An 18,124-nucleotide genomic window follows, 5' to 3' on the forward strand; every position below is an offset into this window, starting at 1 on the left:
TGGTGTTCTGTCCCGCTTGTTAGCTACATGCCTCAGTTTGCTGGAGTGATTGACATCACTTCCCATTCTGTTTATCAGTGGTTTGTGTATTGTGTCCAGTTCAATGTGTTTATTGACGAAATCCGTTGGAATGTCAGGCCTTCAGGAATTCCCTGGCCTGTCTTTGTTTGGCTTGTGCTATTATGGATGTGCTGTCCCAGTTATATTACGCTTTTTGGGTATTTATTCCTGGAGCGCTTAAACTAAGGTTTTAAAAGGAATAGATACCCAAAAAGCACAAACCGCCCTTACCTCCGTGACAACCTCAACCTGTCGTAAGTTGCTGCTGCGCACCTTGTAGTTGCAACACACTGCAGACAATGTGGGCCAGTGATGGAGGGAGCGGTGTTTAAACAAGTGGATGAGGCAGAGTGCATTGTCCTAGATGGTGCCCAGCTTCTAGTTAGAACTTTAATCATGCAGGCGAGTGGAGTACATTCCATCACACTCCTGACTTGTATCTTGTAGATCATGGAAATTCACTGCAGAATCAGATGATGAGCCACTAGCTGCAGAATAGCCAGCCTCTGACATTGTATTTACTTGGTTGTCCCAGTTGAGCTTCTCAATGGTGAATCCCAGAATGTTGATGGTAAGGGAATGATGATGGTATTGCCATTGAATTTCAAAAAGAGACAGTAAGATATTTGTTGGAGATTGTCATTGCCTGGAAATAGTGTGCTGCCACTACCATAGTCTCTTATTAGCCCAAGCTTGAGTGCTCTCCAAGTCATGCGTGAAGGGGCAGCAGGAGTTGAGAATGAAACCGAAGATTATACAATCAGAAAATATCCTAATTTCTTAGCTGAAATTAGAGGGATGCTCTTCCTGAATCCACTTTGGTCATTAGATTAGCAGTTGAAATAACTGGCCTCCAACAACCGTGATCGTCTTTCTTCATTCAATATGATCCAGTGAGTGGGAAGCATAGCCCTGATAAATCCCTTTGATTTCACTTTTACCAGGGTTACTTGATATCAGCTAAATGCTCCTATGATGTTTCATCTGTTCTCTGGAATTCAGCTGTCTCGTTCATAGTTGGACTAATGCTGTAATGAGTTCTTTAGAAAAGTGGTCCTTGTGAATATCAAACTGAGCATCAGAAAACAAATTCTTGGCAAGGAAGTACCACTTGATTGCATTGTAGATGACACCTTTCATGACATTGATGATGAGTGAAAGAAGCGAATTGGTAATTGGGTAGGTTGGACTTGTCTTGCTTCTTGTGAACAAGACATAACTCAACAATATTTCATTTTGTCAAACTGATGTCAGTTTTGTAGCTTGCAGGTGTGACTAGTTCTGCAGCATAGGTCTGTGGCACTGTAGCCAGGATATTGTCAGAGCTTCAGAGATAATGGGGACTGCAGATGCTGGGGAATCCGAGATAACAAAGTGTGAAGCTGGATGAACATAGCACGCCAAGCAGCATCTCATGAGCACAAAAGCTGACGTTTTGGGTCAAGACCCTTCATCAGAGAGGGGGACAGGGAGAGGGTTCTGAAATAAATAGGGAGAGAGGGGGAGACGGACCGAAGATGGACAGAGGAGAAGATAGGTGGAGAGGAACGTATAGGTGGGGAGGGGATAGGTCAGTCCGGGGAGGACGGACAGGTCAAGGAGGCGCGATGAGCTTAGTAGGTGGGAAATGGAGGTGCGGCTTGAGGTGGGAGGAGGGGATAGGTGAGAGGAAGAACAGGTTAGGCAGGTGGGGGCGCCTCCCCTCTCTCCCTATTTATTTCAGAACTCTCTCCCCGTCCCCCTCTCTTGGCCTGAACCGTCAGCTTTTGTGCTCCTGAGATGCTGCCTGGCCTGCTGTGTTCATCCAGCTTCACACTTTGTTATCTCTCTTGTCAAAACTTGTCACCTTTGCTACATCCAGTAGCATCATCTGTATCTGTCTATCCCATGGAATGAATTAAGATAGCTGAAGACTGGATTTTGTGATACTGAAACATTGGCGGCATGGTGGCTCAGTGGTTAGCACTGCAGCCTCACAGCGCCAGGGACCCGGGTTCAATTCCTGCCTCGGGCGACTGTCTGTGTGGAGTTTGCACATTCTCCACGTGTCTGCGTGGGTTTCCTCCGGGTGCTCCAGTTTCCTCTCACAGTCCAAAGATGTGCAGGCTAGGTGGATTGGCCATGCTAAATTGCCTGTAGTGTTCAGGGGTGTGTGGGTTATAGGGGGATGGGTCTGGGTGGGATGCTTCAAGGGGCAGGCTGAAGGGCCTGTTTTCACATTGTAGGGAATCTAATCAAAATTGGTAAAAGCCTGAAATGAATCATCATTCAACACATAAAGATGACTGCAAATGCTTCAGTCCTTTCTTTTGTGGTCACATGCTGGGCTTCCCATCGTTCAGGTTAAAGATGCTCATGGATTTTTCTCTTTGCATTATTAGATTAATTGTCTACCATCATTCAGAACTGTATGTTTCAGGACTTCTGAACTGTCATTATTTGAATTGCTCTTTAGCATGCTATTTCTCCATTTAACATACACCTGGTTCTGTGTTCCAGCTTCGCCAGGTTGGCAATTCATATTTAGGAGTTCTTGGTAATGCTCCAGGTGTCTTTTCATATATTCTCAATGAATCACAGGTGGTCCTCAGATGTGACGGTTGTTAAGGGTGTGGTAATTATACTAAAACTAAACAAACCTAAGATACTGTTAAATTTTTAATCACTTAGAAGGTTTTAATTGATTAATATGCATATTTAAATCCCCACATTCTTTTCAAATCATGATCCTGAGAGAACTAGAACTAAAGGTTTTATCAGTGTAAAGTGGGAGAGGGGGAAAGAGAGAGCGAGAGAGAGAGTGTGTGTGTGTGTGAGAGAGAGAGAGTGTGTGTGTTTACGTGGGAGAGAGAGTTTGTTTGTGTATAAATGAGTGTGTGACAGTGTATATTGTGGTGGCATCATCTGTAGTGCGACATGAACCTAAGATCTGGGTTTAGGCTGTCCTCATGGATACTGAACTTGGCTATCAGCCTCTGCTTGGCGACTCTGCATTGTTGTGTATCCCAAAGTCCGTCTTGGAGGACGTTTACCCAAAGATCCGAGGCCACATGTCCTTGACCGCTGAAATATTCCCCCACTAGGAGAGAACATTCCTGTCCGGCGATTGTTGCGCTGTGTCCATTCATCCGTTGTCATAGCGTCTGCATGGTCTCGCCAATGTATCATGCTTTGGAGCATCCTTGCCTGCAATGTATGAGATAATCAATACTGGCCAAGCCACATGAGTATCTGTCATGCACATGGTGGGTGTGTTCCCATTTGTGATGGTATATCCAAGTCGAAGTCCTGACGTGTCTTGCAGAGGTTACCAGGACAGGTTTGTAGAGTGTTGCGGTCAATGTTGTCTTGAAGGCTGGGTAGTTTGCTGTGAACAATGGTCTGTTTAAGGTTTGGTGGCTGTTTGAATGTGAGAAGTGGATACGTGGGGAAGATCTTATAATGTTACTTATAATGTGCTAAAGGCTGTGAACAACATGGCGTAGGTTTTCCGCTCCCGGGAAGTATTGAACGACATATTCCGTGTCTGTCTTCTAAGGAGGTCATTACGGTTTTTCACTGTGGCACGCTGGAACTGGCGATCGATGAGTTGAGCATTGTATCCTGTTCCAATGAGGGCATTCTTCAATACCTTCAAGTGACTGTCTTGTTCCTCCTCATTAAAACAGATTCTGTGTTTGCATAGTGCTTGTCTGACTTAATATGTTTCAAGTGGAAGCTAGAGAAATGCAGCATCATGAGGATATGCATAGGCTTGCGGTAGAATGATGTACTGATGCGCCTGTTCCTGATGGAGATGCATTTGTTCAAGAATGAGATTGATTCTAAAGTGCAGTCCATGACAAGTCTGATTTTGGGATGAAAATATTGTACAAAATCCAGAGGAATGGGATTGTGGGAGACATAGCAGTTTGGATCGGAAATTGACTTGCTGAAAGAAGACAGAGGGTGGTAGTTGATGGGAAATGTTCATCCTGGAGACCAGTTACTGGTGGTGTACCGCAGGGGTCAGTGTTGGGTCCACTGCTGTTTGTCATTTTTATAAATGACCTGGATCAGGGCATAGAAGGATGGGTTAGTGAATTTGCAGACGGCACTAAGGTCGGTGGAGTTGTGGATAGTGACGAAGGATGCTGTAGGTTGCAGAGAGACATAGATAAGCTGCAGAGCTGGGCTGAGAGGTGGCAAATGGAGTTTAATGCAGACAAGTGTGAGGTGATGCACTTTGGTAGGAGTAACTGGAAGGCAAAGTACAGGGCTAATGGTAAGATTCTTAGTAGTGTAGATGAGCAGAGAGATCTCGGTGTCCATGTACACAGATTCTTGAAAGTTGCCACCCAGGTTGACAGTGCTGTTAAGAAGGCATACAGTGTTTTAGCTTTTATTAATAGTGGGATCGAGTTCTGGAACCAAGAGCTTATGCTGCAGCTGTACAAAACTCTGGTGTGGCCACACTTGGAGTATTGCGTACAGTTCTGGTCACATTATAAGAAGGATGTGGAAGCTCTGGAAAGGGTGCAGAGGAGATTTACTAGGATGTTGCCTGGTATGGAGGGAAGGTCTTACGAGGAAAGGCTGAGGGGCTTGAGGCTGTTTTTGTTAAAGAGAAGGTTGAGCGGTGACTTAATTGAGACATATAAAATAATCAGAGGGTTAGATAGGGTGGATAGGGAGAGCCTTTTTCCTAAGATGGTGACGGCGAGCACGAGGGGGCATAGCTTTAAATTGAGGGGTGAAGGATATAGGACAGATGTCAGAGGTGGTTTCTTTACTCAGAGAGTAGTAAGGGAATGGAACGCTTTGCCTGCAATGGTAGTAGATTCACCTACTTCAGGTACATTTAAGTCGTCATTGGATAAGCATATGGACGTACATGGAATAGTGTAGGTTAGATGGGCTTCAGATCAGTATGACAGGTCGGCACAACATCGAGGGCCGAAGGGCCTGTACTGTGCTGTAATGTTCTATGTTCTATGAAATTTGTTGATATAGCTCTGTAGTTATATCGGTGATTCCTCACCATGAGTCCAAAGGAAGAAAATGTCGTCAATGTATCCAGTGTATAGCTTCGGTTGGAGGTTCTGTGCAACAAAGAAGTCTTGTTTGAACTTGTGCATGAAAACATTGGGGTATTGGGGTGCAAATTTGGTCCCCATGGCTGTTCCGTGTGTCTCGATGAAGAATTGGTTCTCAAAAGTGAAGACACTGTGGTCGAGGCTGAAGTGGATGAGTTGTAGAATGATATCTGGAAATTGGCTGTTGGTTGTATTGTGTACTGAGGCTGTTGCAGTTGGGGGATGCTGGTGGAGAGTGCTGAAATGTCCATCGTGACGAGGAATGTTTCTGGTTCGTCTGGTCTGTGGGTGCTCAGTTTATGTAAGAAATCTGCAGTGTCGCAACAGAAACTGGGGTTTCTTGTATAACAGGTTTTAAGATGCCCTTGATATAGCCAGAGAGGTTCTCACACAGGGTCCAATTGCCGGATATGAGGGGACATCCAGGTGTGTTGCTTTTCTGTATCTTTGGAAGGCAGTAGAAATCCCCTAGGCGGGAAGAACGTAGGATGAGAGTGCATAGGGTACTGTGAAGGACTGGGTCAAAAATGTCTTGGGTGTGTTCTTTGGTCGGATCGACAGGTAGTCGTCTGTAGTGTTCCTAGTTTTTTTTTAAGATTACCTACAGTGTGGAAACAGGCCCTTCGGCCAAACAAGTCCACACTGCCCCTTGAAGCATCCCACCAATACCCATCCCCCTATAACCCACACACCCCTGAACACTACAGGCAATTTAGCACGGCCGATCCACCTAACCTGCACATCTTTGGACTGTGGGAGGAAACCAGAGCACCCGGAGGAAACCCACACAGACACGGGGAGCATGTGCAAACTCCACCAGACAGTCGCCCGAGGTTGGAATCGAACCCGGGTCCCTGGCGCTGTGAGGCTGCAATGCTAACCACTGAGCCACTGTGCCGCCCTAACAGTTGTTCAGCTGTCAATACACTTCCTTGAAGTGGTCCATTTTATTCTGTATGACACTGGCTCCTTTGTCTGCTGGTTTGATGACAATGTTGCAATTGGTCTTGAGAGCACGGATAGCGTTGTGCTGTGCCTGGGTGACATTTTGCACTACCATATGAGCATGGCTGATAAGTCTAGCATTCATGCATTCTCTGATGGCTTGAGCATACGTCAAACCCTAGGTAACAGCTCTCCGGTGGAGTTCAATTCGACTCTTCTTTGCCCACTCCCCCATGGATCTCTCTGTCAACTGACCTGGTTCATTGGTTGTCTCACTGGGCTCGCTGCTAACATCTTGGAAGACTTCCCAGAGTCTTATTCATCTGCTGAATTCCTCTGTGTGTGCTGCGAGACCAATGGAGTCCACCTTCGTATTGGGGCAGAATTTGAGATGTCGGCTGAAAACTTCGATCTTGTCTGGTTGAAAGGTGTGGTCAGATAAGTTGACGTTTGCTTTTCCTGTGGTGGTACCACCTTCAATTGTGGTACCGGGGAAGACTTGATTATTGCTGGTCGTGATGCCAAGTTTCTCCAGTTTTTTGTTCTTGGTGTGCATATGGGTCGTGTAGTTCTGTTGCCTGGTCTGTTTGGCAGTGTCTGGTAACTGTGCTGCTGTATCTTGAGCATAAGCTGAGAATATGGGCTTTTATTTCGATTTCACGGTCACAGCACTTGCTGTGGAGCAGTTTGTGTGAGGTGCGATGGCAAAGTCTCTCAGTGTAATCAGTGTTGTAGTTAGCCTTGAGTGGGTTTGTGATCTGTAGTCCTTTAGGGACTTTTTGTGCTTTCTTGCATTTCTGTAGAAACTCGATGTCTGTGTCGATATGCATGATCTTCTTGGAGATCCTTTCCACTTTGAGCTGGCTGTTGGTTGTGTTGATGATAGCCATGATGTGGAGGTGTCAGTGTTGGACTACGTCAGAAATCACACAACACCAGGTTATAGCCCAACAGGTTTATTTAAAAACACAAGCTTTTGGAGCCTCAGTCCTTCTTCAGGTGTTAGTGAGAGAAGCAGTATCAGACACAGGATTTATAAGTAAAGGATCAAACATTCACACCAGAGATGAGGATGTACTAAACAAACCTAAGATGCTGTTAAATCTTTAATCAGTTAGCAGGTTTTAATTGATTAATATGTAAATGTAAATCCCCAAATTTCTTTCAAGTCACAGTCCTGAGAGAATAAAGGTTTTATCAGTGTAAGGAAGAGGTGACACTTTAGGTCAGACAATGTATGTTAGGTGTGAGACCTTGTTCAGAATATGTTTGTATTTTAGTTTGCAGTCAAACTGGTTTTATTTCCAAAATAGGAACAAATAAAACACCATATTGACTGACTGTCTGTAAATTGTTTCAGAGATAGTAGGAACTGCAGATGCTGGAGAATCTGAGATAACAAGGTGTACTGCTGGATGAACACAGCAGGCCAAGCAGCATCAGAGGAGCAGAAAAGCCGACTTTTTGGGCCTAGACACTTCTTCAGGTCCTTCTTCATTTCTGAAGAAGGGTTGAGGCACAAAATGTCAGCCTTCCTGCTCCTCTCATGCTGATTGGCCTGCTGTGTTCATCCAGCTCTACACCTTGTTATCATGTGATTTCTGACCATTTTTCATTTGTACATAGGATTTATAACCAGTGGGAAGGCCAGCATTTGTTATTCATCCTTAATTATCCTTGAGAAAATGGAGGTAGGCTGCCTCCTTGAACTACTGCTGTACATTTGGGGTAGGTATATTCAAAGCACAGAAGCATTGCAAATAAAGGAGCTCCAGATTTTTGATCCAGCATGTCAGATCCTTACAACTCAAAAAAGAAACCACAGGTTTAATGTAGACAATTGTCACAAAAGATTTCTAATAATTTAAGTCAACTTATCTTGAGACAAAGCTTATGTAAATTTTGACTTTACCTCCAGCTTCTGTTTAGTGTCTTTGCCCAGAAGGTCTCGGATCTCTTCATTGTAGATTTCCAAATATGAAGCCCTCACCAGGAACTTTGTATTTTCTGTACACTGTGGGTGAAGATACAACGGCAGTGCAGCCGCTTAAATGCTTATATTTTGTGGCAAAGTAATCAAAGTACTGAATGACATCAAATCTAAAAGTAATGATGTTGAATACAAGCTAGAACCATTGAATCCCTACGGTGTGGAAAAAGGCCACTCAGCCTCTCAGGTCCACACTGACTCTCCTATCAGCATCCCACCCAGACTCACACAACCTCCCCATCCCATCCCTGTTACCCCCCACATTTCCCATGCCAATCCACCTAACCCACACTTCTTTGTACTGTGGGAGGAAACCTTATTTCATTTACGAATAGCTAAGAATGTTAGACCATAAGACCATAAGACATAGGAGTGGAAGTAAGGCCATTTGGCCCATTGAGTCCACTCTGCCGTTTAATCATGACTGATGGGCATTTCAACTCCACTTACCAGCACTGTCCCCGTAGCCCTTGATTCCTTGTGAGATCAAGAATTTATCAATCTCTGCCTTAAAGACATTTAACGTCCCTGCCTCCACTGCGCTCCGTGGCAATGAATTCCACAGGCCTACCACTCTCTGGCTAAAGAAATCTCTCCTCATTTCCACTTTAAATTTACCCCCTCTAATTCTAAGGCTGTGCCCACAGGTCCTAGTCTCCCCGCCTAACAGAAACAACTTCCCAGCATCCATCCTTTCTGAACCATACATTATCTTGTCAGTTTCTATTAGATCTCCCCTCAACCTTCTAAACTCTAATGAATACAATCCCAGGATCCTCAGCTGTTCATTGTATGTTAAACCTACCATTCCAGGGATCATCTGTGTGAATCTCCGCTGGACACGCTCCAGCGCCAGTATGTCCTTCCTGAGGTGTGGGGCCCAAAATTGGACACAGTATTCTAAATGGGGCCTAACTAGAGTTTTATAAAGTCTCAGTAGCACATCGCTGCTTTTATATTCAAACCCTCTTGAGATAAATGACAACATTACATTCGCTTTCTTAATCACGGACTCTACCTGCAAGGTAACCTTTAGAGAATTCTGGACTAACATTCCCAGATTCCTTTGTACTTCTGCTTTCCGAATTTTCTCACCATTTACAAAATGGTCCATGCCTGTATTCTTTTTTCCAAAGTGCAAAACCTCACATTTGCTCACATTGAATTTCATCAGCTATTTCCTGGACCACTCTCCTACACTGTCTAAATCTTTCTGTAGCCTTCCCACCTCCTCAGCACTACCTGCCTGTCCACCTATCTTCGTATCATCAGCAAACTTCACCAGAATGCCCCCAGTGCCTTCACCCAGATCATTAATATGTAAAGTAAACCGCTGCGGCCCCAACACTGAACCCTGCAGGACGCCACTTGTCACCAGTGATACTGTATAAGGTGGAAGATAAAAAAAGAGGAAATAACTGTACTATGGTAAGGTCCTGGGGAATGTTGCCAGATGAAGAGACCTTGGGGTGCAGTTTCAAAGTTCCTTGAAAGTGAAGTCGCAGATAGACAGGTTAGTGAAAAAGACATTTGGAATGCTTGACTTTATTGGTCAGTACATTGAGTACAGGAGTTCAGATGTCATGTTGCGACTATACAGGACATTGGTTAGGCCACTTTTGGAATACTGCATTCAGTTCTGGTCTCCCTGACTAAGGGAAAATGTTGTTAAACTTGAAAGGGTTCTGGAAAGATTTAAGAGGGTGTTGCCAGGGTTTGTAGGGTTTGAGCTATAGAAAAAGGCTGAATTAGCTGTTATTTTCCCTGGAGCGTTGGAGGATAAGGGTTTTCCTTATAGAAGTTTATAAAATCATGAGTGGCATGGATAGGGTGAATAGTCAAAGTCTTTTCCTCAGGGTAGGGGAGTCGAAAGCTAGAGGACATAGGTTTAAGTTGAGAGGGGAAAGATTTAAAAGGGACCAGAGGGGCAACATTTTCATGCAGAGGGTGATGCACATATGGAATGACCTGCAGAGGTGGTGTTGGAGCCTGGTACAATTACAACATTTAAAAGGCATCTGGATGCGTACATGAATAGGAAACGTTTAAGAAGGTTATCGACCAAATGCTGGCAAATGGGTTTCCATTAATATAGAATATTTGGTACGCACGGACAAGTTGGATGGAAGGGTCTATTTCTGCACTGTACAACTCTGGCTCTAACTATAACTAGTAGCATAAAATGTACTTTTTCAGGTCATGGTCCTGAACTCTCTCTCACACAAAAATACAAAAGCAAGCAGCAACTCCTAAGCCTGCCTTAATTTAACCTCCAGGACCGGCATCAGTCATTTGCCATCCAGTTTTACTTCCTTTTTTATGGACAGTTGCCTCATTACTGGATATTAATAAGAGGATAACAGAATGGAGTCCACTATGGTGAATCCCAAATGCACACCTGTGTCATGTCTCATTCGTGAATCAATGAAGTCCATCTGACGATGCCATTACTTATTCTCTTTAAGCATATTAGAACATAGAACGTAGAATATTACAGCACAGTACAGGCCCTTCAGCCCTCGATGTTGTGCCGACCTGTCATACCGATCTCAAGCCCATCTAATCTACACTATTCCATGTACGTCCATATGCTTGTCCAATGATGACTTAAATGTACTTAAAGTTGGCGAATCTACTACCATTGCAGGCAAAGCGTTCCATTCCCTTCCTACTCTCTGAGTAAAGAAACTACCTCTGACATCTGTCCTCTATCTCTCACCCCTCAATTTAAAGCTATGCCCCCTCATGCTCGCTGTCACCATCCTAGGAAAAAGGCTCACCCTATCCACCCTATCTAACCCTCTGATTATTTTATATGTCTCAATTAAGTCACCTCTCAACCTTCTTCTCTCTAACAAAAACAGCCTCAAGTCCCTCAGCCTTTCCTTGTAAGACCTTCCCTCCATACCAGGCAACATCCTAGTAAATCTCCTCTGCACCCTTTCCAAAGCTTCCACATCCTTCTTATAATGTGGTGACCAGAACTGTACGCAATACTCCAAGTGCGGCCGCACCAGAATTTTGTACAGCTGCAGCATAACCTCTTGGTGCCGGAACTCGATCCCACTATTAATAAAAGCTAAAACACTGTATGCCTACTTAACAGCCCTGTCAACCTGGGTGGCAACTTTCAAGGATCATTATGTACATCACTAAACATTTTAAGATTAAAGTTGAACGGAATTCATTTTATTCACCTTTAAAACACTGGGATATAAGATAAATTCTACAAAACTAGGGCTATTACTGGCAAAATGAGAATGCGTGACAAATTGCATTACACCACAGACTCTTTCACAACATACAACACCACAACAATTCGATAATTAACCACAAGAATCCAAATTTACAAACACTGAGCTTAGCTTAACTACCTGGATACTCTCAAATATATGTTCAAAAGCCCTGGGAATAACTCCTCGTTGTGATGTTGGATGAGAAATGCCTTGCATGGTGAATGATTTCCCACTTCCTGTCTGTCCATAGGCAAATATTGTTCCGTTGTAGCCTTCAGTTACACCCTGGAAAAGAATGGAATTACTCACAATTGAAAATTGTAAATATGAAGGCATAAAACGGTGTCTTGGCCAAATGTGATATGGAAACAAAGAAGACTTTTTAAATTTAGTGTTATAGAGCATATCCCCAAAAAATTCTCTTTAAAAAAAATTGTCTTTTCACTTCCCTGCTTTCTTAAAATCCACTTCTTTCCTCTCCTTTAATGTCTCTCTAATGAGAGTATCTTTCTGATATCATTGGATGATTATTTCTATGTTAAAATGTCAATTAAATAATAAGTTGAATGAACAGCTGGTAGGAATGGAATTAAAGGTATTGTTTAGAGTTCCTGCTGGGAGTAAAATACGATTGTTTCAGTTTTGCCAAGGATGAGTTGAAGACACCTCAGAATTTAAGACTATTGGAAGCAAATTTCTCTTTTTCTAACTCACAACTAACTGGCAGGTCTGTCATGCTGTTGCTAAAGATAAGGCAGAGAACATTTTCTTTAAATTATGGATAGGCATGAAAACAAAGAAAACGACGTGCATTTATTGTGCAACTTTCACAACCACCAGACTTCTCAAAGTACTTTAAAAATAAGTGATATTCTATACCCGTTGCTTAAAAAGTGGATAAATAATTTGAGAAATGATAAAATCCTAGGAAGTAACAGTGCTTTTGTGATGGTTTTCTGAAAAATGTGGTGACCTTTTCACATTTGCTGAATGTAGATTTAAACACATGCTGGACTGCTAGACACAAACATTTATTTTCACCAGTGTTTTATGTTACAGGAATAGAGGCAAATTAAGTCAAGTAAAATCTTTTTATCAATTAGTAAAAAGATAATGGAGCAATTAAATATAAATAATTCCTCCATGAGTTTCAGCACTCATAAATACAATGTTTGACTGGAGATTCTTCTGGATTGCTGACTTCTTCCCACCTTCTCTGTCAATCTTTCTCCTCCCCTGACCTAAGATACCACTAGTCGCATTCTGTCATTTATTCCATCTTATTGAGCCTACTATTTAGCTCCTGCCAGTCAGCCAATTTCCTAATCAGATCAATAACTTGCCTTCAATTCCCTGAGCTTCAATGTTAACCAACAGTCTACCAAATGGCTACTGACATTCTATATAAACAAAATCCAGACTACTACTACAAAAGAAGTTCTTCTAGATCCCAATCCTGTGTAGGAAAAATATCTAATTTCCTCAAAACATAACGTTTATTCTGTTGTTCACACTGGTGAAATCCGAATTTCTGCTGATTTCCAAGATATCATTGACCAAAACGAAGCAGCATCAAGGTTTAGAGACTGTGGAAGCAGTAGTATAATTCTCTATCCAATGTGTATTAAGGAAATCATCATTTCTTCATCTTGGGAATAGCTTTCAAAACAGTTTTCACTCACTCTACAGAAAAGACCTTCGCTATTCACCTTATCTGTGCCCACGATTTTATAAACTTTAATAAGGTCACCCCTCAACCTCCTGTGTTCCAGTGAAAAATGTCTCAGCCCATCCAGCTTATCCTTAAAACTCAAACCGTCCAGTCCCGGCAACATCCTGGCAAATCTCTTCAGAGCCCTCTCCAGCTTAGAAATGTCGTTCTTATCGCACGACAACCAGAACTGGGCACAGTACTCAAAAAGGGGCCTCACCAATGTCCTGTACAGCCTCAGCCTGATGTCCTAACTCCTATTAAGGCAAGCATGCTAAATGCCTTCTTAACCATCCTGTCTACCTGTGATGCAACTTCAAATAACCAAGTACCTGAACCTCTAGGTCTCTCTGTTCAACAACAGTACCCAGGGCCCTACTGTTAACTGTACAAGCCCTGCCCTTGTTTGCTCCACCAAAGAGCAATACCTCGCATTTATCCAAACTAAACTCCATCTGCCACTTCTCAGCCCGTTGGCCCAAGTGATCAAGATCCCTTTGTAATTTTAGATAACCTTCCTTACTGTCTACTATACCACCAAGTTTGGTGTCATCTGCAAACTTACTAACCCATGCCTCCTAAATTGTCATCTAAATCATTTGTATAAATGACAAACAAAAGTGGGCCTAGCACCAATCCTTGAAGAACAGCGCTGGTCACAGGTCTCAAATCCAAAAAAGCAACACTCCGCCATCGCTCTCTGTTTCCTACTGTCAAGCTAATTTTGTGTTCAGTTGGCAAGCTCTCCCTGAATCCCATGTAATCTAACTCTACTAATTAGTCTATCATGCAGAATTTTGTTAAAGGCTTTACTAAAGTCCATGTAGGCAATGTCTACCACTCTGCCCTCATCAATCTTTTTGGTTGTCTCTTCACAAAACTCAATCAAGTTTGTGAGACATGATTTCCCACTCTTTAAGTCGTGCTGACTATCCCTAATCAGCCCTTGCCTCTCCAAATGCATGTAAACCCTATCTCTCAGAATCCTACCATTATGTCAGTCTCTCAGGTCTATAATTTCCAGACATCTCCTTACAGCCTTTTTTAAATTAAGTCATACCATTAGTCACCCTCCAGTCCTCTGGTACCTCACCCGTGGCTGTAGTAGATACAATATTTCTGCTGGGGCCCACAGTTTCTTCCCTAACTTCCCACACTGCCCTGGGATACAGCTGATCAGGTCCCAGACATTTATCCATCTTTATGTTTTTTTTAAACACCTCCAGCACTTCCTACTCTGTAATGTGGACTGTTTTCAAGACACTGATATTTATTTTCCCCGAGTTCCCTAGCCTTCATTTCTTCCACCACAGTAAAAACTGATGCAAAATATTTGTTTAGTACCTTTCCCATCTCCTGTAGTGCCACACATAGACCACCTTGGTGATCTTTAAGGGGCCCTATTCTCGCTTTAGTTACTCTTTTGTTCTTAATGTACTTGTAGAATCACTTTGGATTATCCTTAACCTTATCTGCCAAGATGTTTCATATCTTCTTTTGGCCCTCCTGATTTCCCGCTTAAGAGTGACCCTACATCCCTTATACTCTTCAACAGAGTCATTTGATCTCAGTTGTCTATACCTAATATATGATTCTTCCCTGTTCTTGACTAGATGTACTGAATGGCAACCAGCACCCACAGAAAAAGGTGTCTTCCTAGCTACTCTATTTATGCCCCTCAATTTTATATATCTCTATCAGGTCCCTTCCAACCCTTACTCCTTCAAGAAAAGCAATACCAGCCTATCCAATCTTCCACAACTCTGAACATCCAAATCAGGCAGAATCCTAGTAAATTTCCTCTGCACCCTCTCTAATGCAATTGCATCCTTCCAGAACAGAAGTGCTCCAGCTAGGCCCTAACATTTTTACAATTCCAGCATATTCTCTGCTCTTTAATTCCATTCCTTGGCTAATGAAGACAATTATCCCATATGCATTCTTATCCAACTAATCTACCTGCCCTGTTACCTTCAGCAATCTGTGGATACGCACACCAAGATTCCCCTGATCTTCAGCATTTTCCCAGTTCCTACCATTCAAAGCATAATCCCATACCTTGTCAGACCTCCCCAAGTGCATTACTTCGCAATTTTCCAGGTTGAATTCAATTTGCCACTGCTCTGTCCACCTGACCAGTTCGTTGATATCCTTCTGCAATTTATGGCTGTCTTCTTTACTATTTACCATACCGTCATCTTTTGTGTACTCCACAAACTCTTGACCAGACCTCCTAAATTTAAGTCAAAACGATGTCCAATCACAAACAGTAATTGTCCCAGCAGAGAGTCCTGTGGAACCACAGGAAACAGACTTGAGTGTCGGAAGCATTCCCTTACCATTACTGTCTTCCTGACACTCTGTTAATTTTGGATTCAACATGCCAGCTTGCCATGGATCTCATGGGCTCTAATTTCTTGACCAGTCTGCCATGAAAGACCTTATCAAAAGTCTGATAGATCATATCAAATACATTAGCCACATCGACCCTCCTGATTATGTTATCAAAGAAACTGAGCAAACATGACCCATAACAAATCAATATTGACTATTTCTGATTAATTCATGCCTGTCCAAACACAGACATATTCTGTCCATCAGAATTCTTTCCAATATCTACCCCAGCGCTAATGTTAAACTTCCTGGCCTGTAATTTTCTGGTCTAGCTCTTCCTCCCTTTTTAATTTTGGGACAATGTTAGCAGTCCCTTGGGCGTTTGGCACCTGTGATCAGAGAGGATTTGGAAATTTCAGCCAGGGCCCTTGATATCCCCTCCCCTGTTCCCTCAACATCTTGGGATGTCTCATCTTGGCCTGTGGATTTATTCACTTTTATGACTGCTATACCCATTGGTACCTCCTGTCTATGTTAATTTCCTCTAATATTTCACAATCCTCCACCCTGATATCTATACCTGCATCATTCTTTTCCAGTGAAGACTGACACAAAATACCCATTGAGAATAGTACTCATGTTTTCTGGGTCCACCGGAGATTCCCTCTCTGGTCCCTAATGGTCCCTACATTTTCCCATGTTTTTCTTTTGCTCTTTATACAGTTTGGTTTTTCCTTTATCCCACCTTCTCAGGCACTCTTTTAGCTTCCCTAATTTCCTTTATAATTACCCCACTACATATTTTATACTCCTCTGAGAGTCCACCACATTGACCCCTTGGTATTTGCCATTAATGTTTCTTAATCCTAATTTTTATGTCATTTATTGTGGACCAGGCCAAACCCCCTTCAAATATAACAAGGAGATAAGATAAAAGCTATCTTCTAGGTTACTTAAAGTCAAGTGTAAACTGCAATGTTCCATATCTAATTCAATTGGTTACACTACTTGGCTTGAAGCAAAACACACTTTATTCTTACCCTGTAGTTATGATACAAACAAAATAAAGAAGAGTTTTAGATCTAATGGAAAACTTAACAGAATAATAGATTATTTAATTAATAAACAACAACTGTTTGAATATAGGAACATCCCATAGGTGCACCCTTGGCAAAGGCAAATTCAGTAAAATTGATTGTCTCACATGCAATTCTGGTAGATTCTAGCTGTAACAGAGAAAGGGACAACAGCTTCAAGATCCCAGAAACTGCTGAAAACTAAACTAAAATGCTTGGTCTGTGAGAGCCTGACTCCACCAATTCATGCTTCTTCTGTTGTTCCAACTTTTTAAAAAAATGTCAAGGCCTTATAAGGTGTTTATTTTGTTAGCTGGAAGAGATGGCTTGTCACATTTATCTCAAAACCTCACTTCAAAAACAAAATTAAATACACCTCTTAAACCATGGTACTATCATACTCCTGACATCTAGATTCTCTGTTCGTACTGCCAGTATTTGTCTTTATGGGGATATATTTGCCCTGCACTCTCACTATTTCCTCCTCGAATGCCTCCACTGCTCTCAAGACAGTGTTACTGTATGTACCTGCTCTCAGTTCACTTGAATGAAATCGCATCTTACCTTAGAAAAATTAGCCTCTCCTAAATTTAGAAATTTTATTCCCACATCATCTTTATCCATGTCCATAACAATCACTGTCTCCAAAATGCTCTCCTTCTGAAAGACCTTCTTCCTGCCTACATACTGGCTGAAAATGGTCACTCTCACTACCTTCCAAGGCCAAAAACTGTTTCCCGAGTGATATGTATGGGATTCCCTTTTTAACTGCCTATCTGTCTCATGGCTATCCATTCTCTTTCTGTTTGCACTTCCTCAAGTTGGTCCATTAATTTGTTTTATTGGTTGATGGGACTTGGGTATTTAGGTCAGTGCCTGCGTATCGTTGAAGCGGGAGCATGCAGGGTCCACTGGCATGCTTGGGGCCTTCAATGGCAGATGGACAATGCATGGGCTGGAGTATATTGTCAATGACCAAAGTAATATTTGAATTTAGATTATATTAGTATAAAATTTTTAATGCCTTTGATTTTTGTTGCAGTGCGACCCCTCCCACACTTAAAGCATTGGCTCAATTTACTTTGACTTAGTATTTAGTGCCTATCCTGATAATGATGATGATAGGAGGGAGGAAGGCTGCCTTCTTGTACAACTGTAGACTTTGGAGCGTAGTTACACTCCTGAGCTTCAGGATATTGATCCAGCAACAGGGTCACTGGCTTGTCCTTCACTGTTAAGCGTGTGGGTGGACCAAGCTGTGCGTAAATTGCTACCCTTCGCGTTTCTCTGATGCGACCTCCCCTCCTTTCCTACGACCTGTTCTTATTTCTTCTTGTCTGCTTTACCTCCACCAGTGGATAGGCGATCTCATTGTACAGTTGCTCCGTGGTACTCTCCATGTAATAGACACCGTCGAAAGTGAACTGTTTGGGTGGTTCTCCGAGGACCCCGGGTTTCTGGATGAAGCACTGGCCGCGGGCAGAGTCCATAGACACTACCACCTTACAGTTCAGGTCCTTTTCTCGGCTGTTGCTGGGTCTGCAGCGTACCACGACTCGCACTGTCTCCAAGGCCATCGTCCTCCTCTCCCCAGCCTGATGCGGTGTTTAGTTTCTTTATCAACGGCGTTCCCCCTTTATAGGTTCCCCATCCCAGTGGTCCTTCACCATTCCTGGAACTGGGATCCAGCAGCCAAG

At 42.8% G+C, this 18,124-nt stretch overlaps 1 protein-coding gene across 2 annotated transcripts in view; it reads right to left on the reverse strand.

Moving 5' to 3' along the window:
• Positions 1-18,124, reverse strand: part of kif17 (kinesin family member 17) — a 90,548-nt gene extending 72,424 nt beyond the window's left edge. For both annotated transcript variants that reach the window (XM_048561144.2, XM_059638052.1), the window contains exons 1-3: positions 17,774-18,124; positions 11,445-11,591; positions 7,993-8,094 (exon numbers count right to left, since the gene is read on the reverse strand). In XM_048561144.2, the coding sequence (XP_048417101.2) occupies positions 7,993-8,094; positions 11,445-11,591; positions 17,774-18,004 (480 nt within the window). In that variant the 5' untranslated portion in view covers positions 18,005-18,124. The remainder of the gene's footprint in view (positions 1-7,992; positions 8,095-11,444; positions 11,592-17,773) is intronic.

The sequence above is a fragment of the Stegostoma tigrinum genome, chromosome 28 (genome assembly GCF_030684315.1).
Source record: "Stegostoma tigrinum isolate sSteTig4 chromosome 28, sSteTig4.hap1, whole genome shotgun sequence".
Classification (NCBI taxonomy): domain Eukaryota; kingdom Metazoa; phylum Chordata; class Chondrichthyes; order Orectolobiformes; family Stegostomatidae; genus Stegostoma; species Stegostoma tigrinum.